Consider the following 26,465-nt stretch of genomic DNA (forward strand, 5'->3'; position numbering starts at 1 on the left):
CTGCCTATTTACATTTAGTTGGATTCTTGTATTGGACAGCGGTGTTTGTGTTTTGCTATACATTTAGGAGACAAATTAAATAAGAAATTTTTTGACCTTAAAGATCTATAAATTTATCTGAGCTACTTTTGATTCAATGCATTTCTTGTAATCAAGAAATAAATAAAAAAAAACAACGGTGGCATTTGTTTGTGTGTGGGATGAGTGTTAATATAAATAGTGAAAAAATTGTCGCAGATTGATCGATAATTCTAAGCGCAACGTGCTCCTGATAGTCACGTAGGTTACACTCCGTTAATTTATAGCCGGATCATCGAGATAGTTTTATAACTTCATGACTAAAGTAGGCTATCTATTTTGGTGACATTATTATCAAAGCTTCTTCGCTTCTTGATAGCTTACCACTGCGTAATTTGTTCTCCCCAACCGGCAACGAGTAGTGGTTTGTGCAAAAAATAAAAGTGGATAACAATTGTCGCTATCGTAGTGCAAAACACAGAACAAAATGTCGAACGCTGGTGAAAAATTTAAACTGTCTCGGGATGAATTTCGTAACATTTCTCGTTGTTTGGGAAACGAAGAATTTCGGAAAATGTTTGCAGAATATTGTGAAGAACTTAATGATCCAGAGAATCGAAAACAGTACGAGGAAGAGCTGAAAATGATGGAAGCTGAGAGGGGATATGACGTGAAGTTCATTAAACCTTTACCGGGTTATGTAATTAAAACCGTCACTCAGAGCAAGATGAAAGCTTTTGTCAACGTTTGTCACAGCGATGTGGTTGAAAAACCGATAAGTCAATGTTCCACGAATGAAAAAGGTCAGAGAGGCTTAAAATGGAGCATTCCATATGCCCAAAGTCATCCGAGGAAAGATTATGACAATAAACAAAACGAATGTGTTGTATATGATGTTGTATTTCACTACGATACGCTCCATTTAACCAAAAGAAATACAAACTTTCGCAGATTGGTGACAGACACTGCCATGGATGCTGTGGAAAATTCATTCAATGTTTCATTGGATAGGAATAATTTAAAATTTCCTAAACTGCAATACAAAGGTGTTCCGAAAATGACCGTCATCCGTGAAAAGATAACAAAAATTGAAGGTATTCAGAAAGATAGCTTGATCGATAAATTTTCCTCCATGTCAAAGTTAGAAAATGTAACAACAAAAATCGATAATAAGGAGAATATAAGCAATAGCCAAGAAGTGACGAAATTGGAAAATGATTATACCACTCCCTCTTTCAACATTATCTATAGAAAGGATGTCGAGTACCATGAATTAACCGATGAATTGGATTCGAAAATGAACCTCAGCATCCCCAATGCACTTCTGCTTATAATTCAATTACCTCTTTTGAGATCTGCAGCTGAATGCACGTTGAACATCACAGGCAAAGAACTGCATTTAATTAGTGAGAAACCAGCAAAGTACAAACTTGAGGTTAAACTACCATTCGAAGTTGTGGAAAAAGAAGCAAACGCTAAGTTTAACGTGGATGATAAAACATTGACCGCTACTCTTCCCGTTCTAAAAAGACATCGTGTTACACTAAATGATATAAACACTATTAATTGCATTGATCGGTAAGTATCTTGGCGACAACAGAACTAAATTAGTTATCAATGTTGTCTTCTTCATTCCTTTGGTTAAGGGCTTTAGTTTCCCGGCACATTAAACAGAGTGTTATTCTAATGCTTTTATCCGACAACCATATTTTCAGGATTGTTTAAAACATGTATTAGCTCAATTTACTTACATTGGATCGATTATGTATGTTCGTATCCAACTCCTTTCTTTTATTTTTGCTTCCTCTTCCTAAGCATTTTAATTGTATCCCTTACTGTATTATTCTTATTATCTCAGTTTCCGCTTCATCGCTGTTTTATAGGTTTTTGTTACACATAGTTAAAACCAGCTTGAAGGACAAAATTTACTGAACTCATTTTTTGCAATAGTGTCATAAAGCTAAATCTCACCAAAGTAGTAGTTTTTCATTACGTTGCGCCGAAAACGGAAATAGACGTTATTGCAGATATTCATTCTTCTTTTTTTCACCATTGATAGTGACTGTCATGATAAAAATTTGACAAATAATGTTTTTGGGTGCAAATTTAGACTTTTTTTTTCTTTTTGAAACGATCATCCAATCTACATCTATCATTAGCGGTGTAAAACTGTTGTTTTGCCATTTATTGGGGGTCAACTTTTGCGTATGTTTCGTCATCCATCATAGCAATTGTATCTGACCCATATCTCCGGTGCCGATCATCGCGATTTGAGAAGGTACAGCGCTTGTGTCGACATTTTGCAAGTAACTTTGCGAAACGTCCACCTTTTTGAGAACGTCTCATGTATTAATATATGCACGTTTATGTATAATTTTCGGATGTTCTACAAATATATTTTAAGTATCAAAATACATATTTTTGTCAAAGGTTGCATAAACTGCACAAACTAAAAAGTTTTTGAGCAATTAATTTTAAAAATACTACATATTCAAGTATTAATTATTTTTTACCTGGAGCTGTTAGCGGAATATATTCAACAGTTGCAACTGTTCAAGTATTAATGCCTTGAAAATGTGAAAATATGAGGGACCAGTTTCAATAAATTTTGAAAGTATGTTCAAAACACTATTCTAAAAATTGGTAGTCACAAATTAAATTCGCTTAAATTTATATGAAAGAACAGCACCTTAACATAAAGTATTCATTAACCTTGTACCTTACATTCAATATTGATCAAAGTAAATGAGAAAACAGGAAACTTCAGACAACAGTAAAAAGAATTTCTTAAACTAGACGAAGTTTGCAATGTTTTCTTCAATTGAATATTGTTAATCTGTTTAGCGGTTTCTTTTATGTGTCAGTACTTTGTGGAAAGTTATTTTTTGTTTGTTTTTGTCTGCTCCTATTTTCTCGTTTTCGCTTGAGAAAAATGGAACTGACCCAGGGTAGTTTCATCAAACAAACACTTTTCACTTTTTTTTGTTGGTTTCCCACTTAGCAATAGGGATTTGAGCAAACCTGATATAAAAACTAGTTTCGAAACTGACTCGATTTTCAGTTCAACAATGTTGGAACTAGGTTCGAAACTAGCTTCAAACAAACGGTTTGACAGCAGTTAGGGTGAAAACTGGGTTAGGTTTGGCATCCTGCGAAAATGACGTTTGATCGATATTGAATTTAAGGTGCAGGGTTAATGAATACTGTATGTTAGGGTGCTAGAATTATATTGGAAAATGTTAGGACATGTTATTCGAAAAATGTGCTTTCATATGAATTTAAATGAATTTAAGTTGTTACTACTAATTTTTCAAATAGTGTTTTGATCATACTTTTAAACTTTGTTGAAATTGGTTCCACATACATATTTCCACATTTTCGAAATATTGATACTTGAATATGTAGTATTTTGTAACATAAATTGCACCAAAATTTTTCAGTTTGTGAATTTAAAACTATGCAATCTTTGACAAAAATATGTAATTTGATAATTAAAATATAATTGCAGACCATCCGAAAATTCTAAAAATTAATTGAAAGAAGATGAAAAAACTTTATGTTGGGGGTCTCTAATAACGAATGCATCATACCTCGACACCAATGGATTTAAAAATGTTCATGTCTTCGGCATGTTTTCTTGTTTGAACATGATCTACAATTTTTTAAAAACAAAAATGCTCTATCTCGTATTGTATGTAAAATATTTTTTTTAACTCACTGTCGCTCTAAAATCAAATCACGCCAGCTGTCTATACCCAACTGCAAATGAGCATGAACTTAGCGAGGCATCCCTCACCGATGATAACGAAAATAGGTGAATAATTTGTTGCTAATTAGTTACGGTAATTTTGAATTTGTTGCTCAATTTTTTTTAAATTTTTTTGAGTACTTCGCTAAGTTCATATGAAGTTAGCGAAGCCCCCCTCCAATATATGCTTCAAAACAAATCGAAGCCCAGTGAATAATTTGTTGCTAATTTGTTGCTAATTAGTTACGGTAATTTTGAATTTGTTGCTCAATTTTTCTTTAATTTTTTTGAGTACTTCGCTAAGTTTATATGAAGTTAGCGAAGCCCCCCCTCCAATATATGCTTCAAAACAAATCGAAGCCCAGTGAATAATTTGTTGCTAATTTGTTGCTAATTAGTTACGGTAATTTTGAATTTGTTGCTCAATTTTTTTTTAATTTTTTTGAGTACTTCGCTAAGTTCATATGAAGTTAGCGAAGCCCCCCTCCAATATATGCTTCAAAACAAATCGAAGCCCAGTGAATAATTTGTTGCTAATTAGTTACGGTAATTTTGAATTTGTTGCTCAATTTTTTTAAAATTTTTTTCAGTACTTCGCTAAGTTCATATGAAGTTAGCGAAGCCCCCCTCCAATATATGCTTCAAAAAAAATCGAAGCCCAGTGAATAATTTGTTGCTAATTTGTTGCTAATTAGTTACGGTAATTTTGAATTTGTTGCTCAATTTTTTTTAAATTTTTTTTGAGTACTTCGCTAAATTCATATGAAGTTAGCGAAGCCCCCCTCCAATATATGCTTCAAAACAAATCGAAGCCCAGTGAATAATTTGTTGCTAATTAGTTACGGTAATTTTGAATTTGTTGCTCAATTTTTCTTTAATTTTTTTGAGTACTTCGCTAAGTTCATATGAAGTTAGCGAAGCCTCCCTTCCAAATATGCTTCAAAACAAATCGAAGCCTAGTGAATAGTTTGTTGCTAAATAGTTGCGGTAGTTTTGAATTCGTTGCTCAATTTGTATTATTTTTTGAGTACTTATGAACTATTCTTCTCCTTCATATGAACTATTCTTCTCCATATGAACTATTCTTCTCCCGCGAATAAAGTTTGTGCACGTTTTTGAATTACAATTTTCTCTGCTTCTTTCATTTTCCAGAGGGTTTTCAACAATTCAAGTATATGTATTGTTAACTAATAATATTTTTGCCTCTCTCATATAGAAAGGTTATGCAATCACTTGAAAAACCGACTAGTGAAAACTGGCCAAGTGTCATATACCATTCGACTCAGTTCATCGAGCTGAGCAATGTCTTTGTGTGTCTTTATGTGTGTGTGTGTGTGTGTGTCAAATAATCTCAAGAGGTTTTCTCGGAGATGGTTGAACCGATTTTGACAAATTTAGATTCAAATGAAAGATCTCGTGGCTCCTGAATTTCATCCGGATCCGACTTCCGGCTCCGGAGTTATAGGGTAAAGTGTGTTCAATATTGTACACCGTCACTTAAAATATTTTCGGATGCAACAAACATTTAAATCGTAATTTAGAGTGCGTACTAGAAGAGTTTGTGTGTCATGTTAGTTGGTGGCCGTACGAACCGACTTTGATTATACCGGTTCTCGGGTTCCGGTGCCGAAAGTGCATATAATAGTAAACCCACTTCGTTTTCTTAACGATGACTTAGACAATCAAAGTACTGTTTTATTCTGTATGTTATGCACAAACAATCTCTTGGTTTCTTTCAAAAATCGAAGAGAAATTTTTTGAATTGAATACCACAATATTATATGTACATGAGAAAGGTATCATTACACCACATTGTATTAAAACAGATTTTTCTGCTAATGGTAGCTTGACAGTCCAATCAGCAATACCAACCCGAAAATTAAAAAAAGGGGAGTGGATAAACAATTATCTCATTTTTGTCGTAAGTTGATCGTAAATTTTATATTGGAAATAAGATTGAAGAAATTTTATCGCACATGTAAATCCACCTGATAGTCTCTCCTGACTAACGTAACTGCTTTCAAAATGATATCCGTGGAGTAGTCGATGATCATCATAATTTTTTTTCGATATAATTTCCGTCCAGACTTGCGGTTTAAGAACATTGATGACGTGATATTTTTAGTTTCCTTTTTAATCTCTTCTTAGTCTCGTGGATTCCGTAATCAATTCATTAAACTCTTGTCCGCCGAATCTATATATATAAAAATGCAGAGATCATTCTTTGTAATTGCATCACGTATGGATCCATCCGTTCATGGATGGATTTACATGATTCTTTTTTATTTGATCAGTTTTTACCCCCACCGGGTTCGTACATAAGAAAAATTAGGAAACTTACCGGAAAAGTGAGAAAAATCCATAAAGTTGTTTTGCATTGATAATGGGATTTTCTACTGAAAAAGTCGCCAATAATTGCTAGATCATCGAAAGGTGTTTGGCGCATAACGAGTTGCATAAATGTTTGGCCGTCGAAGAAAGGAATACTAGATAGTTTAAAATATTGTTTGGCGCGCAACGAGATATTTTGTGTGGAGATTTCACATGCATACTTGATGGATGTGATTCGTTATTTCGAACCACGTGCTTAAATGGGTATCAAAATTATTGCTTACTAATGTCGTTTTCGCTTGAAAAAACTGAAACTGACCCAAGGTAGTTTCATCAAACAAACACTTCACGAAACTGTGTTGATTTCGCACATAGCAACGGGGGGTTTGAGTAAAACTGATTTAAAAACCAGGTTCGAAACTGATTCGATTTTCAGTTCAAACGAACGTCGAACGTTGAAACTAGGTTCGAAACTGACTTCAAACAAACGGTTTGACAGAAGTTAGAGATGAAACTGGGTTAGGTTTGGCATCAAGCGAAAACGACATAAATGACTCTAGAAAACCGTTGTAGGTAGGAGAAGAAGTTTTGATATCATTTACCAGCTGATGAATTGTGTTCAATGGAGATGGGAATGGAGAATGGCAAGATTAACCAATCTGAAATTTTTTTAACGAATCAATGAAAAGATTGTGCTGTAGAAGCGCTAAGGTCAAACTAAGAGATTTTCCTTGCATTTTTCTTTCTAATGATTTAGATAAGACTAAGCGCACACAGTGAGTGGTTATTAGATATCAATGTTCAAGATGATTACCATAATGAATTGAGACTGTTATTTCATGTTGCATATTCTGTGAAGAATGTTCAAACTGGTAAGATCAATATCAAATTACAATTTAAGCGTCGTCTCCAAGCAATCAAAAGTTCCACAGTACCTGAAAATATCCATTTTATTAGAGCTCTAAAATACGCATTGTACTTTTTGATAACTTGAACGTACAGAACAGATTCTGAGAAAAATTTCTCACTGCTTAATAGCTGTACACACCGAATTATTTCTACGGATGTCGGTACAGTTTTACTGACTTTCAAACAGCTGAATATTCGGTAATCCGTTCAGTAAAAGTTTTATTTGCTGAATGATCGGTACAGTTCCACTGAACTTCGATCTGTCATAATTCTAATGACTTCACAATTCTAAAAATATGTAAACGACTTAACCCGTGAAGTATTACTGTTTTTTAGTAAATTGTATTAGAGATCTGGAAAAGGAAGAAGCAATTTAGTTTTCAAAATATATTTCCATCCGATTAATTAATTTATTTGCGTGTGAAAAATGCATTGAATTACATTTGCTCTCCAGAAATAATTTATTCAAATAAAATGATCAGATATCTTTCGGATGCAATTCAGTAGAATATGGGATCACCCTTCATATTTTTAGAGTACTGAAATAAAAATTTTTAAAAGGCTTTTTGAATATATTCACTAAATGAAAAATTACCGCTAGGAATCAGTATTATCTATTTTTCTAGCAATCAATTCGCACCACTATTTTTTCTCTGCAAAATCTAGAAATTTTCACATTTTTACGTCCAAAAATTATGTTATTTGACAGATCTGTATTTCTGCTGAATGTATAGTGATGGTTACTGAAATTCTTCATTATTTTTTATTAATTTTCCGAATATTGGTAGAACTTTCACTGAGTTCGTCAAGAGAAATGGCATTTCAGAGTTCACAGACCGTATCAGTAAATAACAAATAACCGTAACTTTTACATAGAAGTTGGATAAATTTTACGTATCTTTCAGTAAAAATAATATTTTACAGATCGTTGCTGCAAAAATTACTACCGAACACAAAAATAGAAATTTTTCTGTATAATAAACTGCTTCAAAGTTTGTTCTGTCGGGTGAACGTATGAGTAATTCCATAAAACGGACTGTTCAGAATAGAAATCTGTGCTTTTGTTCAATTTTCGCTTAACAGAATTATTTCATATTTTCACATTAATCTTTGGTGATGTTTCTTCTTTTGGAGCTAAAGCGAACGTGTGTAGAATTCCGTTGATTGTAGGTTGAGTAATCAGAAAAATAATGCAGAGAAACGTTGACCACTTAGTCTTTTGACAATTCTTCTGACGAGACGAAGTTCGACGGGTCAGTTAGTGTTATTATAAATCCATACGACGATTGATCAATTTCGCTGTTGGTGGACAAAGTTGTATCATTTAAAGTAATCGACACCAGACCAATGCAGCACTGAAAACCAAAATTGCATACGAGAGCAACTGCCGACTGAGACTTGGCTTGAGATGGCTTAAGATTGAAACTTAAATGCTGATATCCCACGTAAACTTACGAGGGTAAAATTTTGAAAGTATATGGAATTGAAATTATATTTTGTTTATTCCGATTGTTGATGATGAAACATTTACTTTCGTCATTTTATAGTGAGATATGAAGATGCGAATATTGAACGCTCATTGAATTTCTCATTCTAAAACCATTGAATGTTTCAATAACATTTTCTCAACTCTTTGACGCGTGGAAAATCGATTTTTTCTGCAGACTTTTATCAAAATTAACATTTTTTTACTCGCTAAGTCAGTTTTGTTTTTTATACTTTATAGAGAAATGATTTTTTTTCGGATTTACAGACTTGTGCAACTCTGTCTGAAGATATTTGAATGTTGTATTGTGTACCTATTGAGTGTGAAGTTGAGCACAGTCGGGTGTCCGGAAATTGCGAATTGCTAGATTAGTTTTTAAATTGAGCAAAATTTTCAAATTGATCGATTAAATAATAATCGAATACCCGATTAATTATCCAATACTCGATAATTTATTCAATTATTATTATTATTATTATCGAATTCGAATCGAATCATTCGACTAGTTTAATAATCGATATTAGTTTCAATCTAATCGATTTAATATTATTCGAGTATCTGGATTATTATTCGATTGCTCGATCGACATTTCTACATCCATAAACGGCACATACACCTTCAGTTTCCCGGACAGTCCAAATGAACCTTGGACGGAATGAAAAACTGAACGATTAACTGAACTGAGCGTGTGTGGTGACTATTCAGTGTTGCGTTTTGTCTTCATGTCAGTTTCATCCGTTTTTTTTTTCATGGAGGCCCATTATTCTGATCAAAAGAAAACTGACGGACTGAACGACAAAAGTGACAAAAGAAAATTTGCTTTGATCTAGCAAATATTGCTGCTTGAAGAATCTACAAAACATGACAAAAAATATTTCTCAATGGATTAGTTTATTTCAATCAATATTTTGATAAAAAGAACAAATATTTTACTTGTGCGTTACTGTCAATTTCTTGGCAAACGATTTCACAGTACATTCAATTTGAAAAACCTGTTTTAATCCACATAGTGTACACCATGATGCCTTTCTAATATTACTAATATTTTCAACAATATCACCAGAAGATTTTGTGAAGATATTTTTTTTCCAATCTTGAATAAAATTAGAAACTTTCTTTGGGTATAAACTAACATAACCTTTTCAAATTGTAAACAGTTATGTCAAGTTGATAAGAATTTTTCTTTATTTTGCATCGTCGCACTAAATGATTAAACACACTTTATCCTATAGATCTGGAACCAGAAATCAGACCCGGATGAAATTAAACAGCAACCTATAAGGCTGTAGGAACTTTTATTGGAGCCTGTTTGTGGAAATCGATCAAATTATCTCTGTGAAAATTGAGTGAGTCTCGTTTTAAACTTTTTGACTACTACTTCTGGTACTTCTGGAACCAGGAACTTGGAACCAGTATAACCAAAGTCGGTTCGTTTAGTAAGTAACTAATATAGCCTACAAATTGAATCAGTTTAAAGCCAAATCTAGAAGAATTTTACCCTTCGACGGTCTAAATGACGGTGTGAAATTCAATAGCAACCTACAGGGCTACGAGATTATTTTATGAGTGACATTATTTGACCCACACACCCACATACATCGCTCAGCTCGATGAACTGTGTCGAATTGTAAAGAACACTTAGCCTTTCGGGTCAATTTCCACTGGTAAATTTTTCAAGTAATTGTATAAACTTTCTTTATGAGAAAGGCAATAAGTGCACTTTTATTGAAAAGCATCTTTATCATGATCTTGTAATAACATTAAGAAGTAGGTACAAATAGAATAAAAGGATTAAAAATTTACATATTTTTCACCTGAAAAATATAAATTTTAATGTGGCAACCCTGCACGCTATACGAAATTGAACAAAGCACGCTGTGAATGGAGCAAAGCCGCACGTACCGTCGCGTACCACTTTTGCATCGTCATTTTTTTCGATTATAGAGGTTTTAACATTGCTGTCATTCACCTCTTCGGACCAGAAAAGTTTTCAGACCCTATGTGCGGGGTTGGGAATCGAACCCAGGTGGGCAGCGTCAAAGGTATCGACTTACCCATCACGCTATACCCGTTCCCCTGCATCATCATTTTGAATTTGAATGTTTTGACACTTATCGCCCTATAATTTCGGAACCGGAAGTCGGATCAGGATGAAATGGCACAGTATATTTGAAGACAATGAGAGCTTTAATTTGAATCATGAATCGTGAAAAACGGCTTAACCGTTGCTGAGAAATCGACGGGAGTTCCGTTTTTGGAGATTTTCTTCACTATTACCGGTGCTTTCGGAAGCGGAAACCGGGGACTCGTAGTCCCAAAGTAGTTTTATATAATCACTAACTAATAAGATCCGTCAACTAGATGAATTTAGCAGTAAGTTTTATAAAAATGTGCACCTCGTTTCGCCATTGCTTGTGAAAAAATACCCATGAAATTGAAAATTTTCACCAATTGCACTGTAATACCGGAACCGGAAGTCGGATCTGGATAAACTTTTCGGGGACTTTTTATAGAATTTCAAGACCTTTTATTTCCTTCTTAGTTTGTGAAAATTGGTCAAGAAATTTCCGAGAAAATTGATTGCATATTTTTTCATAAATTTTCACATATTTCCTTGTAATTCCGGACCCGGAAGTGGGATCCAAATAAAACTCAGGAAAATTGTATAAGGCTATAAGACCTTTCATTTAAATCTACGTTTGTGAAAATCGGTTCAGCCATCTTTGAGAAACGTGTGTGACTATTTTTTTCTTTTTTTTTTGTGCATATCACCCTGTAATTCCGGAACCGAAAGTCGGATCCATATGAAACTCAGGAACTTTGTCTTGTATAAGGCTATAAGACCTTTCGTTTGAATCCAAGTTTGTGAAAATCGGTTCAGCCATCTCTGAGAAAATTGAGTGACACTATTTGTCACACACACACACACACACACACACACACACACACACACACACACACACACACACACACACACACACACACAAACACACACAGACATTTTGTGATCACGACGAACTGAGTCGAATGGTATATGACACTCGACCCTCCGGGCCTCGGTTCAAAAGTCGGTTTTCACAGTGATTGCATAACCTTTCTATAAGAGAAAGGCAAAAATATTATTAGTTAACAATACATTTACTTGAATTGTTTCAAACCCTCTGGAAAATGAAAGAAGCAGAGAAAATTGTAATTCAAAAACGCGCACAAACTTTATTCGCGGGAGAAAAAATAATACAAATTGAGCAACGAATTCAAAATTACCGCAACTATTTAGCAACAAACTATTCACTAGGCTTCGATTTGTTTTGAAGCATATTTGGAAGGGAGGCTTCGCTAACTTCATATGAACTTAGCGAAGTACTAAAAAAAATTGGGCAACAAATTCAAAATTACCGTAACTAATTAGCAACAAATTATTCACTGGGCCTCGATTTGTTTTGAAGCATATTTGGGAGGGGGGTTTCGCTAACTTCATATGAACTTAGCGAAGTACTGAAAAAAAATTAAAAAAGATTGAGCAACAAATTCAAAATTACCGTAACTAATTAGCAACAAATTAGCAACAAATTATTCACTGGGCTTCGATTTGTTTTGAAGCATATATTGGAGGGGGCTTCGCTAACTTCATATGAATTTAGCGAAGTACTCAAAAAAATTTTAAAAAAATTGAGCAACAAATTCAAAATTACCGTAACTAATTAACAACAAATTATTCACTGGGCTTCGATTTGTTTTGAAGCATATATTGGAGGGGGGCTTCGCTAATTTCATATGAACTTAGCGAAGTACTCAAAAAAATTAAAAAAAATTGAGCAACAAATTCAAAATTACCGTAACTAATTAGCAACAAATTATTCACTGGGCTTCGATTTTTTTTGAAGCATATATTGGAGGGGGGCTTCGCTAACTTCATATGAACTTAGCGAAGTACTCAAAAAAATTTAAAAAAAATTGAGCAACAAATTCAAAATTACCGTAACTAATTAGCAACAAATTATTCACTGGGCTTCGATTTTTTTTGAAGCATATATTGAAGGGGGGCTTCGCTAACTTCATATGAACTTAGCGAAGTACTCAAAAAAATTTAAAAAAAATTGAGCAACAAATTCAAAATTACCGTAACTAATTAGCAACAAATTAGCAACAAATTATTCACTGGGCTTCGATTTGTTTTGAAGCATATATTGGAGGGGGGCTTCGCTAACTTCATATGAACTTAGCGAAGTACTCAAAAAAATTTAAAAAAAATTGAGCAACAAATTCAAAATTACCGTAACTAATTAGCAACAAATTAGCAACAAATTATTCACTGGGCTTCGATTTGTTTTGAAGCATATATTGGAGGGGGGCTTCGCTAACTTCATATGAACTTAGCGAAGTACTCAAAAAAATTAAAAAAAATTGAGCAACAAATTCAAAATTACCGTAACTAATTAGCAACAAATTAGCAACAAATTATTCACTGGGCTTCGATTTGTTTTGAAGCATATATTGGAGGGGGCTTCGCTAACTTCATATGAATTTAGCGAAGTACTCAAAAAAATTTTTAAAAAATTGAGCAACAAATTCAAAATTACCGTAACTAATTAGCAACAAATTAGCAACAAATTATTCACTGGGCTTCGATTTGTTTTGAAGCATATATTGGAGGGGGCTTCGCTAACTTCATATGAATTTAGCGAAGTACTCAAAAAAATTTTAAAAAAATTGAGCAACAAATTCAAAATTACCGTAACTAATTAACAACAAATTATTCACTGGGCTTCGATTTGTTTTGAAGCATATATTGGAGGGGGGCTTCGCTAATTTCATATGAACTTAGCGAAGTACTCAAAAAAATTAAAAAAAATTGAGCAACAAATTCAAAATTACCGTAACTAATTAGCAACAAATTAGCAACAAATTATTCACTGGGCTTCAATTTGTTTTGAAGCATATATTGGAGGGGGGCTTCGCTAACTTCATATGAACTTAGCGAAGTACTAAAAAAAATTTAAAAAAAATTGAGCAACAAATTCAAAATTACCGTAACTAATTAGCAACAAATTAGCAACAAATTATTCACTGGGCTTCGATTTGTTTTGAAGCATATATTGGAGGGGGGCTTCGCTAACTTCATATGAACTTAGCCAAGTACTCAAAAAAATTAAAAAAAATTGAGCAACAAATTCAAAACTACCGTAACTAATTAGCAACAAATTAGCAACAAATTATTCACTGGGCTTCGATTTGTTTTGAAGCATATATTGGAGGGGGGCTTCGCTAACTTCATATGAACTTAGCGAAGTACTCAAAAAAATTTAAAAAAAATTGAGCAACAAATTCAAAATTACCGTAACTAATTAGCAACAAATTAGCAACAAATTATTCACTGGGCTTCGATTTGTTTTGAAGCATATATTGGAGGGGGGCTTCGCTAACTTCATATGAACTTAGCGAAGTACTCAAAAAAATTTAAAAAAAATTGAGCAACAAATTCAAAATTACCGTAACTAATTAGCAACAAATTAGCAACAAATTATTCACCTATTTGCGTTATCATCGGTGAGGGGTGCCTCGCTAAGTTCATGCTCATCAACTGCAACTATGTTGAGCAAATTTGGATATCACTTTCAAGAATTAAACACTTTACCTCTGCGTGCTGTACTTACCACCTGATCAATGATTTCGATCTAATCGACCAGCATTTGAAATCTCGTTTGTAATGGAGAAAATATCCCTGAATGATGAACTTATAGTGATATGTGTTTTTAACATTCCTCGTATTAGGCGGGCTCACTGTTCCTCTAAATACTTTTACCCTGATTCTACAAGCTCGTCGTTATCTTCTACAGCTCTAAAATTATTGGATGACTACAACACGGCCGGTTTAGTCCAATTAAATGGCGTTTATAATAACAATGCACAGTTGGTGTCTTCACAAAAGTTGTTTGTAATCAAATGGAGCTCCTTTTGATGAAACAAAGTTAATAGGGTGGTCCTCATTTAGACTGAAATCTGAAATCTAACTTTCTTATTTGAACTCAAAATAGATTTTGTTGTACAAGAAAGTTATAGGAAATTTTATTTTGAGAAACTTTGTTGAAAAAAGTACCTCTCTAGCTTTTCATTTGATCGAGTTACATCAATTTTCACAAGTAAAAGTAGGGTGGCTCCTAAAAAATCAAATTTTTTGTTCTAACTTTTTTGTGAAACGTTCTACGGAAAAGTTGTCTTCAGAAGAGTTGTTGAACTAATCATTGCGCACAATTTTGCTCAGCCAAGCTTTTTGATATAAGCTACTAGTAAAAAGTAATGATTGTTTTTTCGTCGAAAACTGTGTTTGTTCAGGTACGTTTAAAGATATGATTAATGTTCAAAGTTATGAGGTGAAGGAATGAGATGGAAATCGGAGTTGAGATGAAATAGGAAGCCCTTACCCTACAGTTAGAAAAAATAAACTAGATTCTCACATACAGTTAGAAACGATGATTTGATGAACACACAGTTTGTTATACGTACTGCTTTCTGTTGGAGGGTCGTAATAGTGCTAATGTCTTATTTCTTAGAATTAGACTAGAGCACTTATTTACCGGGACGATGCTGTACTTTGTTCCAAGCAGAAATCTCTGCGATTCTGTATGATGTACATCCAGCACCTCAGTAGTAGTGTCTATAACGAGAGTAATAGTAGAGTGCCTATAACGAGAGTAATAATCTATGATGTTGACAACAATTCTAAATATTAGCAGTTTCGTTATAGCTTATAGGTACTCTACTCAAAAGAAAATCAGAGTTTTTTTTTTGTTTCGACAGTCTGGCTTTAAAGGCATTTTGTTCTTGGTGAAATAAAAAAAAACAAATTGGAGCACAAGATTCGTTATTGGGCTGTATCCGAACTTATCCAGTATTGACGCAGTTTGCAAACTTGCATACAGACAAAAGTACTTTCATCAGATTTAAATCTGAAAATTTAAAAAAGTCTGATGCATTTTTTCAAGCCCTTGAACAGATATCTGGTCAGGGATATGGGCGACCATTGAATTATAAGGTCAGTATTCAGTGTGCTAAATATTAGTTGTGTTTTTGTGTTAATGCAACTACGTTGAATCTGTAACAGGGGAAGCTAAATTAATGTACTTCAGTGTTGGTGATTGCCGATAATTTGACAGAAGTTGCTCGATATTTCTCTATATTGTATACAACATATTCAATCCGGTAGAAGATGCTACAAGAACTCGTGTCTCAATGCATGAACCGCGAGAGAATTTTTCTACATTTCTTCGCTCCACTTCATACTCTGAGTATTTCACAGCCCTTGAAAAAATTTTCAGTCTGATAATGGTCGGTGCTGTGTGGAATTTACCAAGAGAGCCAGTTATCGCAAGTTGACAATTATCGCTGAAAATCGAATCGATGATTCTCATATTTGGTTGTAATATTTCAAAACCCTTGTGTGGAGCATTCACATACATTTTCATAGATACAACTTATACAAAGGTTATTTGCATATAGATAGAATAAGCGGCAATAGTAAAATGATTCTATCGCAATTATCAACTGCCCATATAGAATCGGATCGCGAAACGAGAATAAGCGACCGTTTGTTGCTTCAGAGAGAAACCCCACAGCAGCGTGCTAACTCGTGATGCTCAGACAGGTCATCGAGAGAAATTCGCTCTCGCACTGGTGTCCACTCTATGTTAAATGAACCATGCCGGTTTTTTGTTGCTGCGATAATATCCGTCTCTCTTTGATGGCACTGATTGAATCGTGTGAAGAGATGCTAGAGAGTATTTGATACGAATCCTTGATGTACTTCAATATACATAACATTTGTAGCAGAAAATGGTGACCGGGGTTCGTTTTAGTGAGCAAATTCACAACACACCAAATCCGAACATCGATATTTATCTATATCAATAGTAAATAATCGGTATTGTAGGAGAGCGATATCGGTTTTACTGTATAAAGGTCTCAAAACGGTATAAATACCGATAAATCGGTATACTTGGATGCGTTGAACCGAAGATAACCAAATGTGAACGTGCTTTTTTATTTATTAATTCAGTTATTTATAATAATCAACATAATAATATATAATCAACTGACACAATATGATCAGTTTGTTGATGTAAAATCCTAATGGTAAGCGATTGAATGATCCCTGCAAACCAATAATAGCATTGTTAGCACCGTAGTTAGTTCGTCGTGAAGTCGTCGTTAATTTCGAGGAGTAAAGCAGTGCAGTCAATCTTATCATTCAAACAATCTTCAACTTGTAGTATATCGAGGACTGATTAGTAACCCGCGACATTCGTAGCTTGATAGTTGGTGAGGATTTTTCCACAGTAAACACCGAAGAGCGAAGCGAATGAATCTGTGTTGTATTGATTCGATTCTATGAGCACCGTTTAGGTAGTGACGATTCTAAACGACAGAACTGTACTCCAGGGTTGAAGTGAGCAGTACAGAGTTTTTAAGCAGTATATGTCTGTAAAATGTTTAGCCATTCTCATTATAAATCCTATGTTGTGAGAACTTTTGAAACCATATAGCTGATGTGTTGCTTGAATGTCAGTTGCTCATCGAGAAGAACACCAAGGTCTTTAACACACGTTGTCCTGATTATCGGGTATCCTTCTAGAAAGTACTTGAAATGAAATAGCTATTTTTTCTGCGAGAACGTAATGGTCGAGCATTTTTCATGATTCAACTTCAAAAGGTTAACTTTACACCACTCGGCGAAGGTCAACAACTGTCGTTGTAGAAAACCTGCATCTTCTGGGCTTCGAATGTAAGAGTAGATCTTAACGTCATCAGCAAACGATAGACGATGACCCTCTAGAGTAAAATTGACGTCGTAGAAGTACAACATAAAGCCCGAGATGGCTACCGCACGGAATTCCGGACGAAACGATAAACTCATTGAAATAATGAAAAGTCATAGCAGGACAAAAAGCAAAGTCTTGGCATTATATTCCTTCTGTGGAATTTTACCTTTCTGTTTCAACAGATTTCGCAGCCGATTCTTAGCGTACAGAATCATTGCATAGTACTACGATCATATTGACACTAAGAATCCTTCCAGGTCGGAACTCGAACATACGACAACTGGATTTATAAGACCAGTGCCCTATGCATTGAACCGCCAACCCGGACTTTCCAAGTCTCAAATAATTTTCCTTCATCTGTATAAATTTAAACTTTTATCCAAGATAAATTTTAACTTTTACTAGCATCCAGCTAGTGGCATTAGCAGTGATGTCCGAGCTCAGCACACGAGCTGCTCTATACCTGCAGTGTGTGCCTATTAAACTCGTGTGCTGTGCTTTTCAAACCAGACTCATGAGCGTGTGCTATTTGTGTACTCCACCTACTAACAAGAGACAATACAAGAGCGGACACTGTGTGCTATATTATATTATTAAATAAAAAAATATATATTATATTATTAAATAAAAAAACGGACACTGAACTCAGCTCGTGAGCTAGCACATGAGTCAGCTCACGAGCTAGCTCCCCATTCCAGCTCATGAGCCAGCATCGCGAGCTGGTTCTTCGAAGCATACGACTCTCGATCTACGCCCTTATTCTGAATAACGTCGTATCGATTTTACGATCGTATTTCATTTGTATTCCTAATAACACTAGCAAATCAAAGGTAGTTAGGATTTGATCGACCCATATTCGATCGAAAAAACAATACGCCGTTATTCAGAATAAGGGCGCTAGTAGCAACACGGCACACGAGCGTGTGCTTCAGACTTCGTTTGCGTGTTTTTGAAAAGTTGTACAGCACACGGACTGTATGAGAGCTGGTTCGTGTGCTGGGCCATCACTGGGCATTAGTTCTCTTGTATTTACAATGCGTCATTTTTAGATTTTTATCTAATCATTTTATCTTTTTCACCTTTTTCAGCCACTCCATCAGTTCATCTGAATCTCATGATGAATACACGGTTAATAAAAAACAAGATGTAAAATCCGAACATCAAAAAACTCCACAAGTCGAATCCCAAATCGAAAAAACGAAAATTGTTTTTCCCAAATTTTCTACTAATAAAATGGATAATGTGTTTGCATTCACCCTGAGTGTTCGCAATGTCGATCCTACGTCAATAGAACTAATCAAAGGCACAGATACGGTTTGTTGCAGATTTACTAATATTGGAAGTGGATTCTTTCCTTGCCATTACACGTTCATTGTTCGTTTTCACAATAGTAGTATCACTGAGGCACTATACGAGGAATGGGATAACAATTTGATTCTGCAGATCGAGCTGGAAAGTGCACAAATTGTTTGTTATTACGCCGGAGCTAACGAGAATGATTTGGTGCAGTACTCTATAATGGAAGATATTACTGATAAGATAGATAAATTTGGGAAAGAGATTGAAGATGACAGTTTGTGTATAGCTGTATCTAAAGCTGCTGTCAAGCGTGAACGAAAATCTTCCGGACTAAGTATCGAGATCAAAACAAAAAGTGACTCTGATGCTAGCGATGGGGAAAACGATGAAACAAATGAGCGAGAACAAAAGACTGATCAAACCTTGAAAGATGAACCATGTTCAACTAAGAGTGACGATTGTGGCGAACATAGTACAAACCCTCCAGGAGACGAAAAAGTTGATGGAGTTCATAACAAACATGCAAGCGAAAATGGTTGCAAAAAGTCGAAGAAAAATTCTCGGAAGAAGAACAAAAAACGATCTCTGTCTGAATCGTGCTGTGATCAATTGAAGGTGAGATTAGAGCACATCACACTATTTCAAGTAAATATTTTATTGTTTCGAAATGGTTCATTAGGCTTCCATTATTAATACAATCATTTGACAATAACTTTAGCATAAATATGTTTGGCGTAAGGTAATTTGACATAACGGCCATTAGACATAATGTCATTTGGCATATTTACTAGCACGATGATGAAAATATTTCTGCATTTATATTTTTCAAAGGTAATCTTTTGGAGTAAATAATATTAAACTTGGTTCAAATTTTCAATTATCAGTGCAAGTAGAATTGTGGTACTGCAAAGCTTATTGAAACAGAAACGCTTAATTTCACAAAATGAATGTAATACCGGGACTTAACTTCGTTTTTTCGCAAAATTTTTCCAAGATTTTTATTATAAACTATTAAATGCAGAAAATGCAGGTTACCATAAAATAAATTCCTGATTAAACTAGCTTTAAGTGTTCTGATCATACTCGCTTATCAGTCCCATATGGATTTTGGCCACTTTTGAGTTAGCCCGACGGCTAACGTCTATTTTAATCCTACTTTCAGAAATCGCGAAAATAATTGGGGGTGATTTAGTAAAATTTGGAAAGTACTCGCATAGCTAGCTGTCCCACGTTTTCAAAATCACGTTTTAGTAACTAAAAAATGCAAATGTTGCATTATTTCATTTTCTGGCAATTGTACCAATATTTAGCGTTGGTAGTGCATGCAAAAATGTAGATAAAGTAAGATCTTTGAATCGATCTTAGGATATAACCGGTACGATTATTCGATCTCAGTTGCTCGCCTGCTCGTACCTTTTTTCAGAATCAAACTTATTGGCCCCATTTATATTCAAAATCTCATCTTCCAACCAGTGTTGGTGATTGCCGAAAATTTGACAGAAGCGGCTGTATTGCTATCTATATTGTATACAACATTTTCAATGCTACAAGAACTCGAGTCTCTCAATGCATGAACCGCGAGAGAATTTTTCTACATTCCTTCGCTCCACTTCATACTCTGAGTATTTCACGGTCCTTAGAAAATATTACAGTCTGATAATGATCGTTGCTGTGCGGAATTTCCCAAGAGAGAATCGCAAGTTGACAATTATCGCAGAAAATCGAATCGATGATTCTACTTGATGATTCTTATACTAGGTTGCAAGATTTTAAAACCTTTTTGTGTAACATTCACATACATTTTCATAGACACAACTTATACAAAGGTTATACGCACATAGTTAGAATAAGCGGCAATAGTAAAATGGTTCTATCGCAATTATCCACTGCCCATACAAAATCGGATCGCGAAACGAGAATAAGCGACCTTTGTTGCTTCAGAGAGAATCCCCACAGCAGCGTCCTAATCTTTGATTCTCAGAAATGTCATCGAGAGAAATTCGCTCTCGCACTGGTGTCTATTCTATGTTATTCTAGCCATGCCGGGTTTTTGTTGTTTCAATGGTATCCGTATCTATTTGATGGCCTTGATTGAATCGTGTGAAGAGTTGCGAGCGATCGTTCTTTGATACGATAAAAGCCATCCTTGCTTCCAACCAACAGATGAGAACAAGTTTAGGAAAAGATTTAGCTCTTCATATGCGAATATTTCAAATTGGAATTATCTCGAACGTACTGTGCGTGGAGATTTCAAAGTACACTGAGGCCTTTTTTATGCTGTCTTTTTTATGCGGTTTTTTACGCGACTTCTTTTATGCGAATTTTCAGAGTTATGGGGTTTTTTTATGCGAAGTTCAGAGTTATGCGGTTTCCCTTCTGCGGTTTTTTTTATGCAAAGTTTCAGAGTTATGCGGATTTTTTTATGCGAAGTTTCAGAGTTATTCGTTTTTTTTTTGCGAATTTTCAGAGTTTTGCGGTTTTTTATGCGGTACGTAAATTCGCATAAAAAAAGACTTCAGTGTATTTCTCCCGGGTGTTGGTGATGCTTCAAGAGCGGGCATGAAAGAATAAATTTTATATTAACGAACGATTAAAAGCTTCACAATAATAGAAAATCAAACTTGAAATTTTGCTACGTGCGAGAGAAGAATAGCATGCTAAGATGAGACCGGTATGCGCGTATCTTTTCGCTCGTTATTAATGTCGCTTTCGCTTGATGCCAAACCTAACCCAGTTTCCACTCTTACTGCTGTCAAACCGTTTGTTTGAAGCCTGTTTCGAATCTAGTTTCAACGTTGTTGAACTGAAAATCGAGTCAGTTTTGAACCTGGTTTTTATATCAGGTTTGCTCAAACCCTCGTTGCTAATTGGGAAATCAATACAGTTTCGTAAAAAGTGTTTGTTTGATGAAACTATCAGTTTCAGTTTTCTCAAGCGAAAACGACATAAAAGTACTCGCATATGCGTCCCATCTTGTTGTGTTATAGAGTTTTTAGCAACGAATGACAAAAATGCAGTATTTCATTCCAGATGAAAAGTTCATAATGTAATCCAAAATGTGATTCAATAGTATTATAAATCAATCATCATAGTAGCGGAAAAATGCGAATTATTTCCGAAATATGTATTCATCTCTTTCTCAACTTGTCGATTATCAATATGACACTGATATGCAAGTATGGGCAGTGTTGTCCTTCCTCGTTAACGCTAGTTTCCCCTATATTTGAATAATAAATTGTATGACACTTTGTACAACTTACCTTACCTTATCTAACAGCTATAGGCCTGGGGTGTCCTTTGCTGTATCAAGCAGGCGTCTCCACATAACTCGGTCCATGGCTGCTTGTCGCCAGCCACTCAAGGCACGGATGCTTCTGACATCACCCTCCACTTGATCGATCCACCTTGCTCGCTGGGCTCGTCTTCTTCTTGTACCACTCGGATTAGATTCAAGAACCATTTTCACTGGGCTGTCATCCGACATCCTTATGACATGCCCAGCCCATCGTAGACGTCCGATTTTAGCTGCCCGTACGATAGGTGGTTCTCCTAGCAGCTGTTGCAATTCGTTATTCATACGACGTCTCCACGTTCCGTCTTCCATCTGCACTCCGCCATAGATGGTCCTCAGTACCTTTCTTTCGAAAACACTGAGGGCGCGTTGGTCCTCTGCCAACATACTCCAGGTCTCGTGCCCATAGAGAACAACCGGTCTAATTAGCATTTTGTAGATGGTCAATTTCGTGCGGTGGCGTACTTTTCTCGATCGGAGGGTTTTTCTGAGTCCAAAGTACGCACGATTCCCTGCCAAAATACGGCTATGAATTTCTCTGCTGGTGTCATTATCGGCGGTCACCAGTGAGCCCAAATACACGAACTCGTCAACCACCTCGATATCGTCACCGTCTATCAATATTCGTGGTGGGAGGCGTAGTGTTTCTTCTCTAGAGCCTCTTCCTCTCATGTATTTTGTTTTCGACGCATTTATGGCCAGTCCGATACGCCTAGCTTTAGCTTTCAGTCCGATGTAGGTTTCCGTCATCTTCTCAAGGTTACGTGTCACAATATCAATATCGTCAGCGAAGCCAAAAAGTTGCACGGACTTTCGGAAGATCGTGCCACTCGTGTCGATCCTCGCTCTTCGAATCACGAAGTCAATGAATAGGTGATGCGTGGGTACGTTGTATTCACGACACTTCTGGAGTACTTGTCTTATCGCGAATATGTGATCCGTAGTGGTGCGGGCTCCAGTAAATCCCGCTTGGTACGGCCCTACGAATTCCTTAGCTATTGGTGATAGACGACGGCAAAGGTTTTGGGAGAGTACCTTGTAGGCGGCGTTCAGCAATGTGATTGCGCGGTAATTGCAACAGTCTAGCTTATCGCCCTTTTTGTAGACGGAACATACCACTCCATCCATCTATTCCTGCGGTAGAATCTCCTCCTCCCAATTCTAGAAATCATCCAGTGCAGCGCTCTAGCCAGTGCCTCTCCTCCATGTTTGAGCAGCTCGCCTGGCAACTGGTCATTGCCCGCGGTTTTGTTGTTCCTCAGTTTGCCGATCTCCTCAATTATCTCCGACAGATCAGGGGCTGGGAATCTGTCATCGGCTGAGCGTGCACCCAGATTGATTCCTGTACCGTTCTCTGTATCTTGTGCTTCGCCATTCAGATGCTCGTCATAGTACTGCTTCCACCTGTCGATCACCTCACGTTCGTACGTGAGAAGGTTACCACTGGTATCTCTGCACATTTCGGCCTGTGGCGTGTAGCCTTTACGTGAGCGGTTCACCTTTTCATAGAACTTCCGTGTGTCATTTGCGCGGTACAGCTGTTCCATCGCTTCGCGATCTTGATCTTCCTGGTGGCGCTTTTTCCTCCGGAAAACAGTGTTCTGTCTGTTCCGTGCTTGTCTGTATCGTTCCTCGTTCGCCTACGTGCGGTGTTGCAGCATCCTCGCCCTTGCTGCATTCTTCTCTTCGAGCAACTGCTGACATTCGCCATCAAACCAGTCATTTCCTCGATTCGATAACCTCGTACCTAGAACGGTTGTAGCAGTGCTACTCACGGCGGACCTTATGTTCCTCCAGCCGTCTTCAAGAGTCGCCGCGCCAAGCTGCTCTTCCGTTGGTAGCACTAGCTCCAGTTGTTGCGCGTATTCCTCTGCAGTACGAATGCTACGTAGCTGCTTGAGATTGAATCCCGGTGTTCCTGTGCGACGAGTATTGTGCACCGTCGATAGTTTTGAGCGCATACAAACCGCGACAAGGTAGTGGTCAGAATCAATGTTGGCACTGCGGTAAGTGCGGACATTGATGACGTCGGAGAAGAATCGCCCGTCGATTTGATTTTCCGTATGTTGATCAGGTGATCTCCAGGTGGCTTTGTGGATATCTTTGCGGGGGAAGAAGGTGCTTCGAACTACCATTCCTCGGGAGGCTGCAAAGTTTACGCATCGTTGACCGTTATCGTTTGTTACCGCGTGCAGGCTCTCCAGCCCGATCACGGGCATGTACATTGCCTCCCGGCCTACCTGAGCATTCACTTTGTACAAGCTGATTGGTTTCACACGAGGTATTGAAATGGTTACAATGTGTTAGCGGTCGGTATGCCGTCAATTTGATACGTTCTTTTCACACGTCAGGAACGACATTGAACTTCGGTGCAAATAAATATTTTGCAAAAAAGCGTTAACTTTACGTTTGTTATGATTATCCGTGAGGTGACATTAGCAGTTTAGGTTAATCTGCTATATCACAGATCAGTCGAAGACGAAACGTAAAAAACCAGTTTTAATCCACCTAGTGGTGTAATGATGCCTTTCTCATATCAATCATACTATCATATACACTATTGTGGTATTCTTCAAAATAATTTTCTTCGATTCTTGAAAGAATAACCGAAATCGGTTTGACTGTCTACTGATAAAAACTATCAATTGGAGAAGATTTGAGATTCGATTTTGAAAATTGTTCACGGTTTTTCGCTCTTTTCAGGGATGGTATAAAATTTCTTATCACATTTCTTAAATTTAAGAATTGAGTATGGGATCACAAGACCTTTCATTTAAAGAAAATCGGTCGCGCCATCTATGAGAAAAACTAGAAAACATATTTTCATTTCTTTGCACGTTTTACCTCATAACTCCGGAGCTGGAATTCAGATCAAAATGAAATGAAATTGTGGGACCTAAAGAGTTTGTGAAAATCGCTTCAGCCATCTCCGAAAAAAGTTGGTGCACTTATTTTCACAATTTTTTGTACATTTTACCCCATAATTCCGGAACCGGAGGTCGGATCCAAATAATATTCAGGATATTATTTTGTATGGGTTTAGTGAGCAAAAAAAAGTTTCCTCAGCTCCATCTCTGGAGGTCCCAAGGATTGATTTGCCACTCCCAAAAACTGTTGAATCCGGGGCGAATGTCCCCTTCGTCTTCTCCCTCCCATAGATGCGCTACTGGTAAAAAATATAGTGTATGAAAGGTTTCCTTGCGGCGCCCATTTTATAATTTGAATTCTGGCCATTGACCGTTATGCCAAACAACTATACTACCATATAATAAAATATATCGAATGATGTTATGCCAAAAGTGCCTAGACCATGTGAATAAGATGCCAATCTAATTTATAACATCGGTATGACCACATATGATTTTGTGACGTATTAAAATAAATTGCTCCTTTTGTGTTTTTAACAGGTGAAACAAGTTAATGTCGAAACTCGAGCTGTGGACGCCGCAAAATGTAAGGAACCGACTGCTAGCATTAAACAGCGTAAAACTCGAAGTGTGTCAGAATCTTTTTCTTCAAACTGTGCATCAGCTGGTGGCGATTCTGATTCGGTTGACAATCTTACTGCATTAATACATTTCAACCGCAAGTGCAAAGGAATTTTAAAGCGATCGTGTTTGGAAAGAAGCATTAGTGAATGCTCGTCGGTTGATGATCCTTTATACCTAGCCACATCCGTAGATTGTTCAAGTCTGGGGGAATCAGTTGAGCATCCTCATGGCGAACTATCCGAGAGTTGCAGGAAAACTGTTCGGTTTAATGATTTCATTAAAACTAAAACATTTAGGTACATTTCAAGTATACCGATCTTGAAAGGGTTTTCTAACCAGGTCTTATTTGGCAGGTCGAATTCTAGCATTCTCGCCCAGAAAAAGAAAAATGCTAAGAAAAACGAAAGCAAACGTCGTTCACTTACCAGGCGGTTAAGTGAAGGAGAAAGTACTGATAATGACGATAAGGTAATCAGATAACTGACAGTATATCTAGCATTATTTCATCTACTTTATTCGATTGCAGGAACATTTGCACGATAGTGATAATTCCCATCAAGAAGTACAAACCGATCAAGAACATGATAGTGGAATTTCGTTGGATTCTGATGCGGGTCTTTCGATGGATAAAGAGCTCTATACTGAAATCGAAGATCTACTTCAAGTTGATTCCACGAAACCAATCGATATCAATCGTGCGGCTGTAAAAAATGTTCCTAACAAGAAAATTGATAATACCACCAAAAATACTGAATTTCCACCAAGTAAGAATACTAAACGGATTGATTCAAATGATATTGAGTTCAAAGCTGATATGATTTTCGATATTGAAATGTGAAAAGGATTGACTATATTGTATTTGTTTGTTCTAATTTTGCTAGAGCATTGCGAATTTGGCCTTTCGTCGTCTTTAAACGATGATCTGATTTGTCTACTTAAAATTAATATTCAAGTCCTTGAATGCATTGCACTGGATCAGCACATAATTATTACATTTCATAGTTTATTAATTAAGGTTCACAGAAATTGTATGATACAATATAAGAGAGATGGATAGCATTTCTTATATAAATGA

General features: G+C 36.2%; 1 protein-coding gene across 1 annotated transcript; it reads left to right on the forward strand.

Moving 5' to 3' along the window:
• Positions 1-26,465, forward strand: LOC131435735 (protein kintoun). The gene is made up of 5 exons (XM_058603904.1): positions 1-1,596; positions 18,397-19,222; positions 25,307-25,686; positions 25,744-25,858; positions 25,917-26,465. Exons 1-5 carry the CDS (start codon positions 506-508, stop codon positions 26,226-26,228), a joined length of 2,724 nt encoding a protein of 907 aa, XP_058459887.1. The 5' UTR covers positions 1-505; the 3' UTR covers positions 26,229-26,465.

The sequence above is a fragment of the Malaya genurostris genome, chromosome 3 (assembly GCF_030247185.1).
Source record: "Malaya genurostris strain Urasoe2022 chromosome 3, Malgen_1.1, whole genome shotgun sequence".
Lineage (NCBI taxonomy): Eukaryota > Metazoa > Arthropoda > Insecta > Diptera > Culicidae > Malaya > Malaya genurostris.

Excerpts from the sequence above, each read along its gene's own strand:
- LOC131435735 (XM_058603904.1), top strand. The coding sequence starts at position 506 with ATGTCGAACGCTGGTGAAAAATTTAAACTGTCTCGGGATGAATTTCGT. Across the intron at positions 25,687-25,743 it reads ATTAAAACTAAAACATTTAG|GTCGAATTCTAGCATTCTCG; the intron begins GTACATTTCAAG and ends CTTATTTGGCAG. Across the intron at positions 25,859-25,916 it reads GTACTGATAATGACGATAAG|GAACATTTGCACGATAGTGA; the intron begins GTAATCAGATAA and ends ATTCGATTGCAG.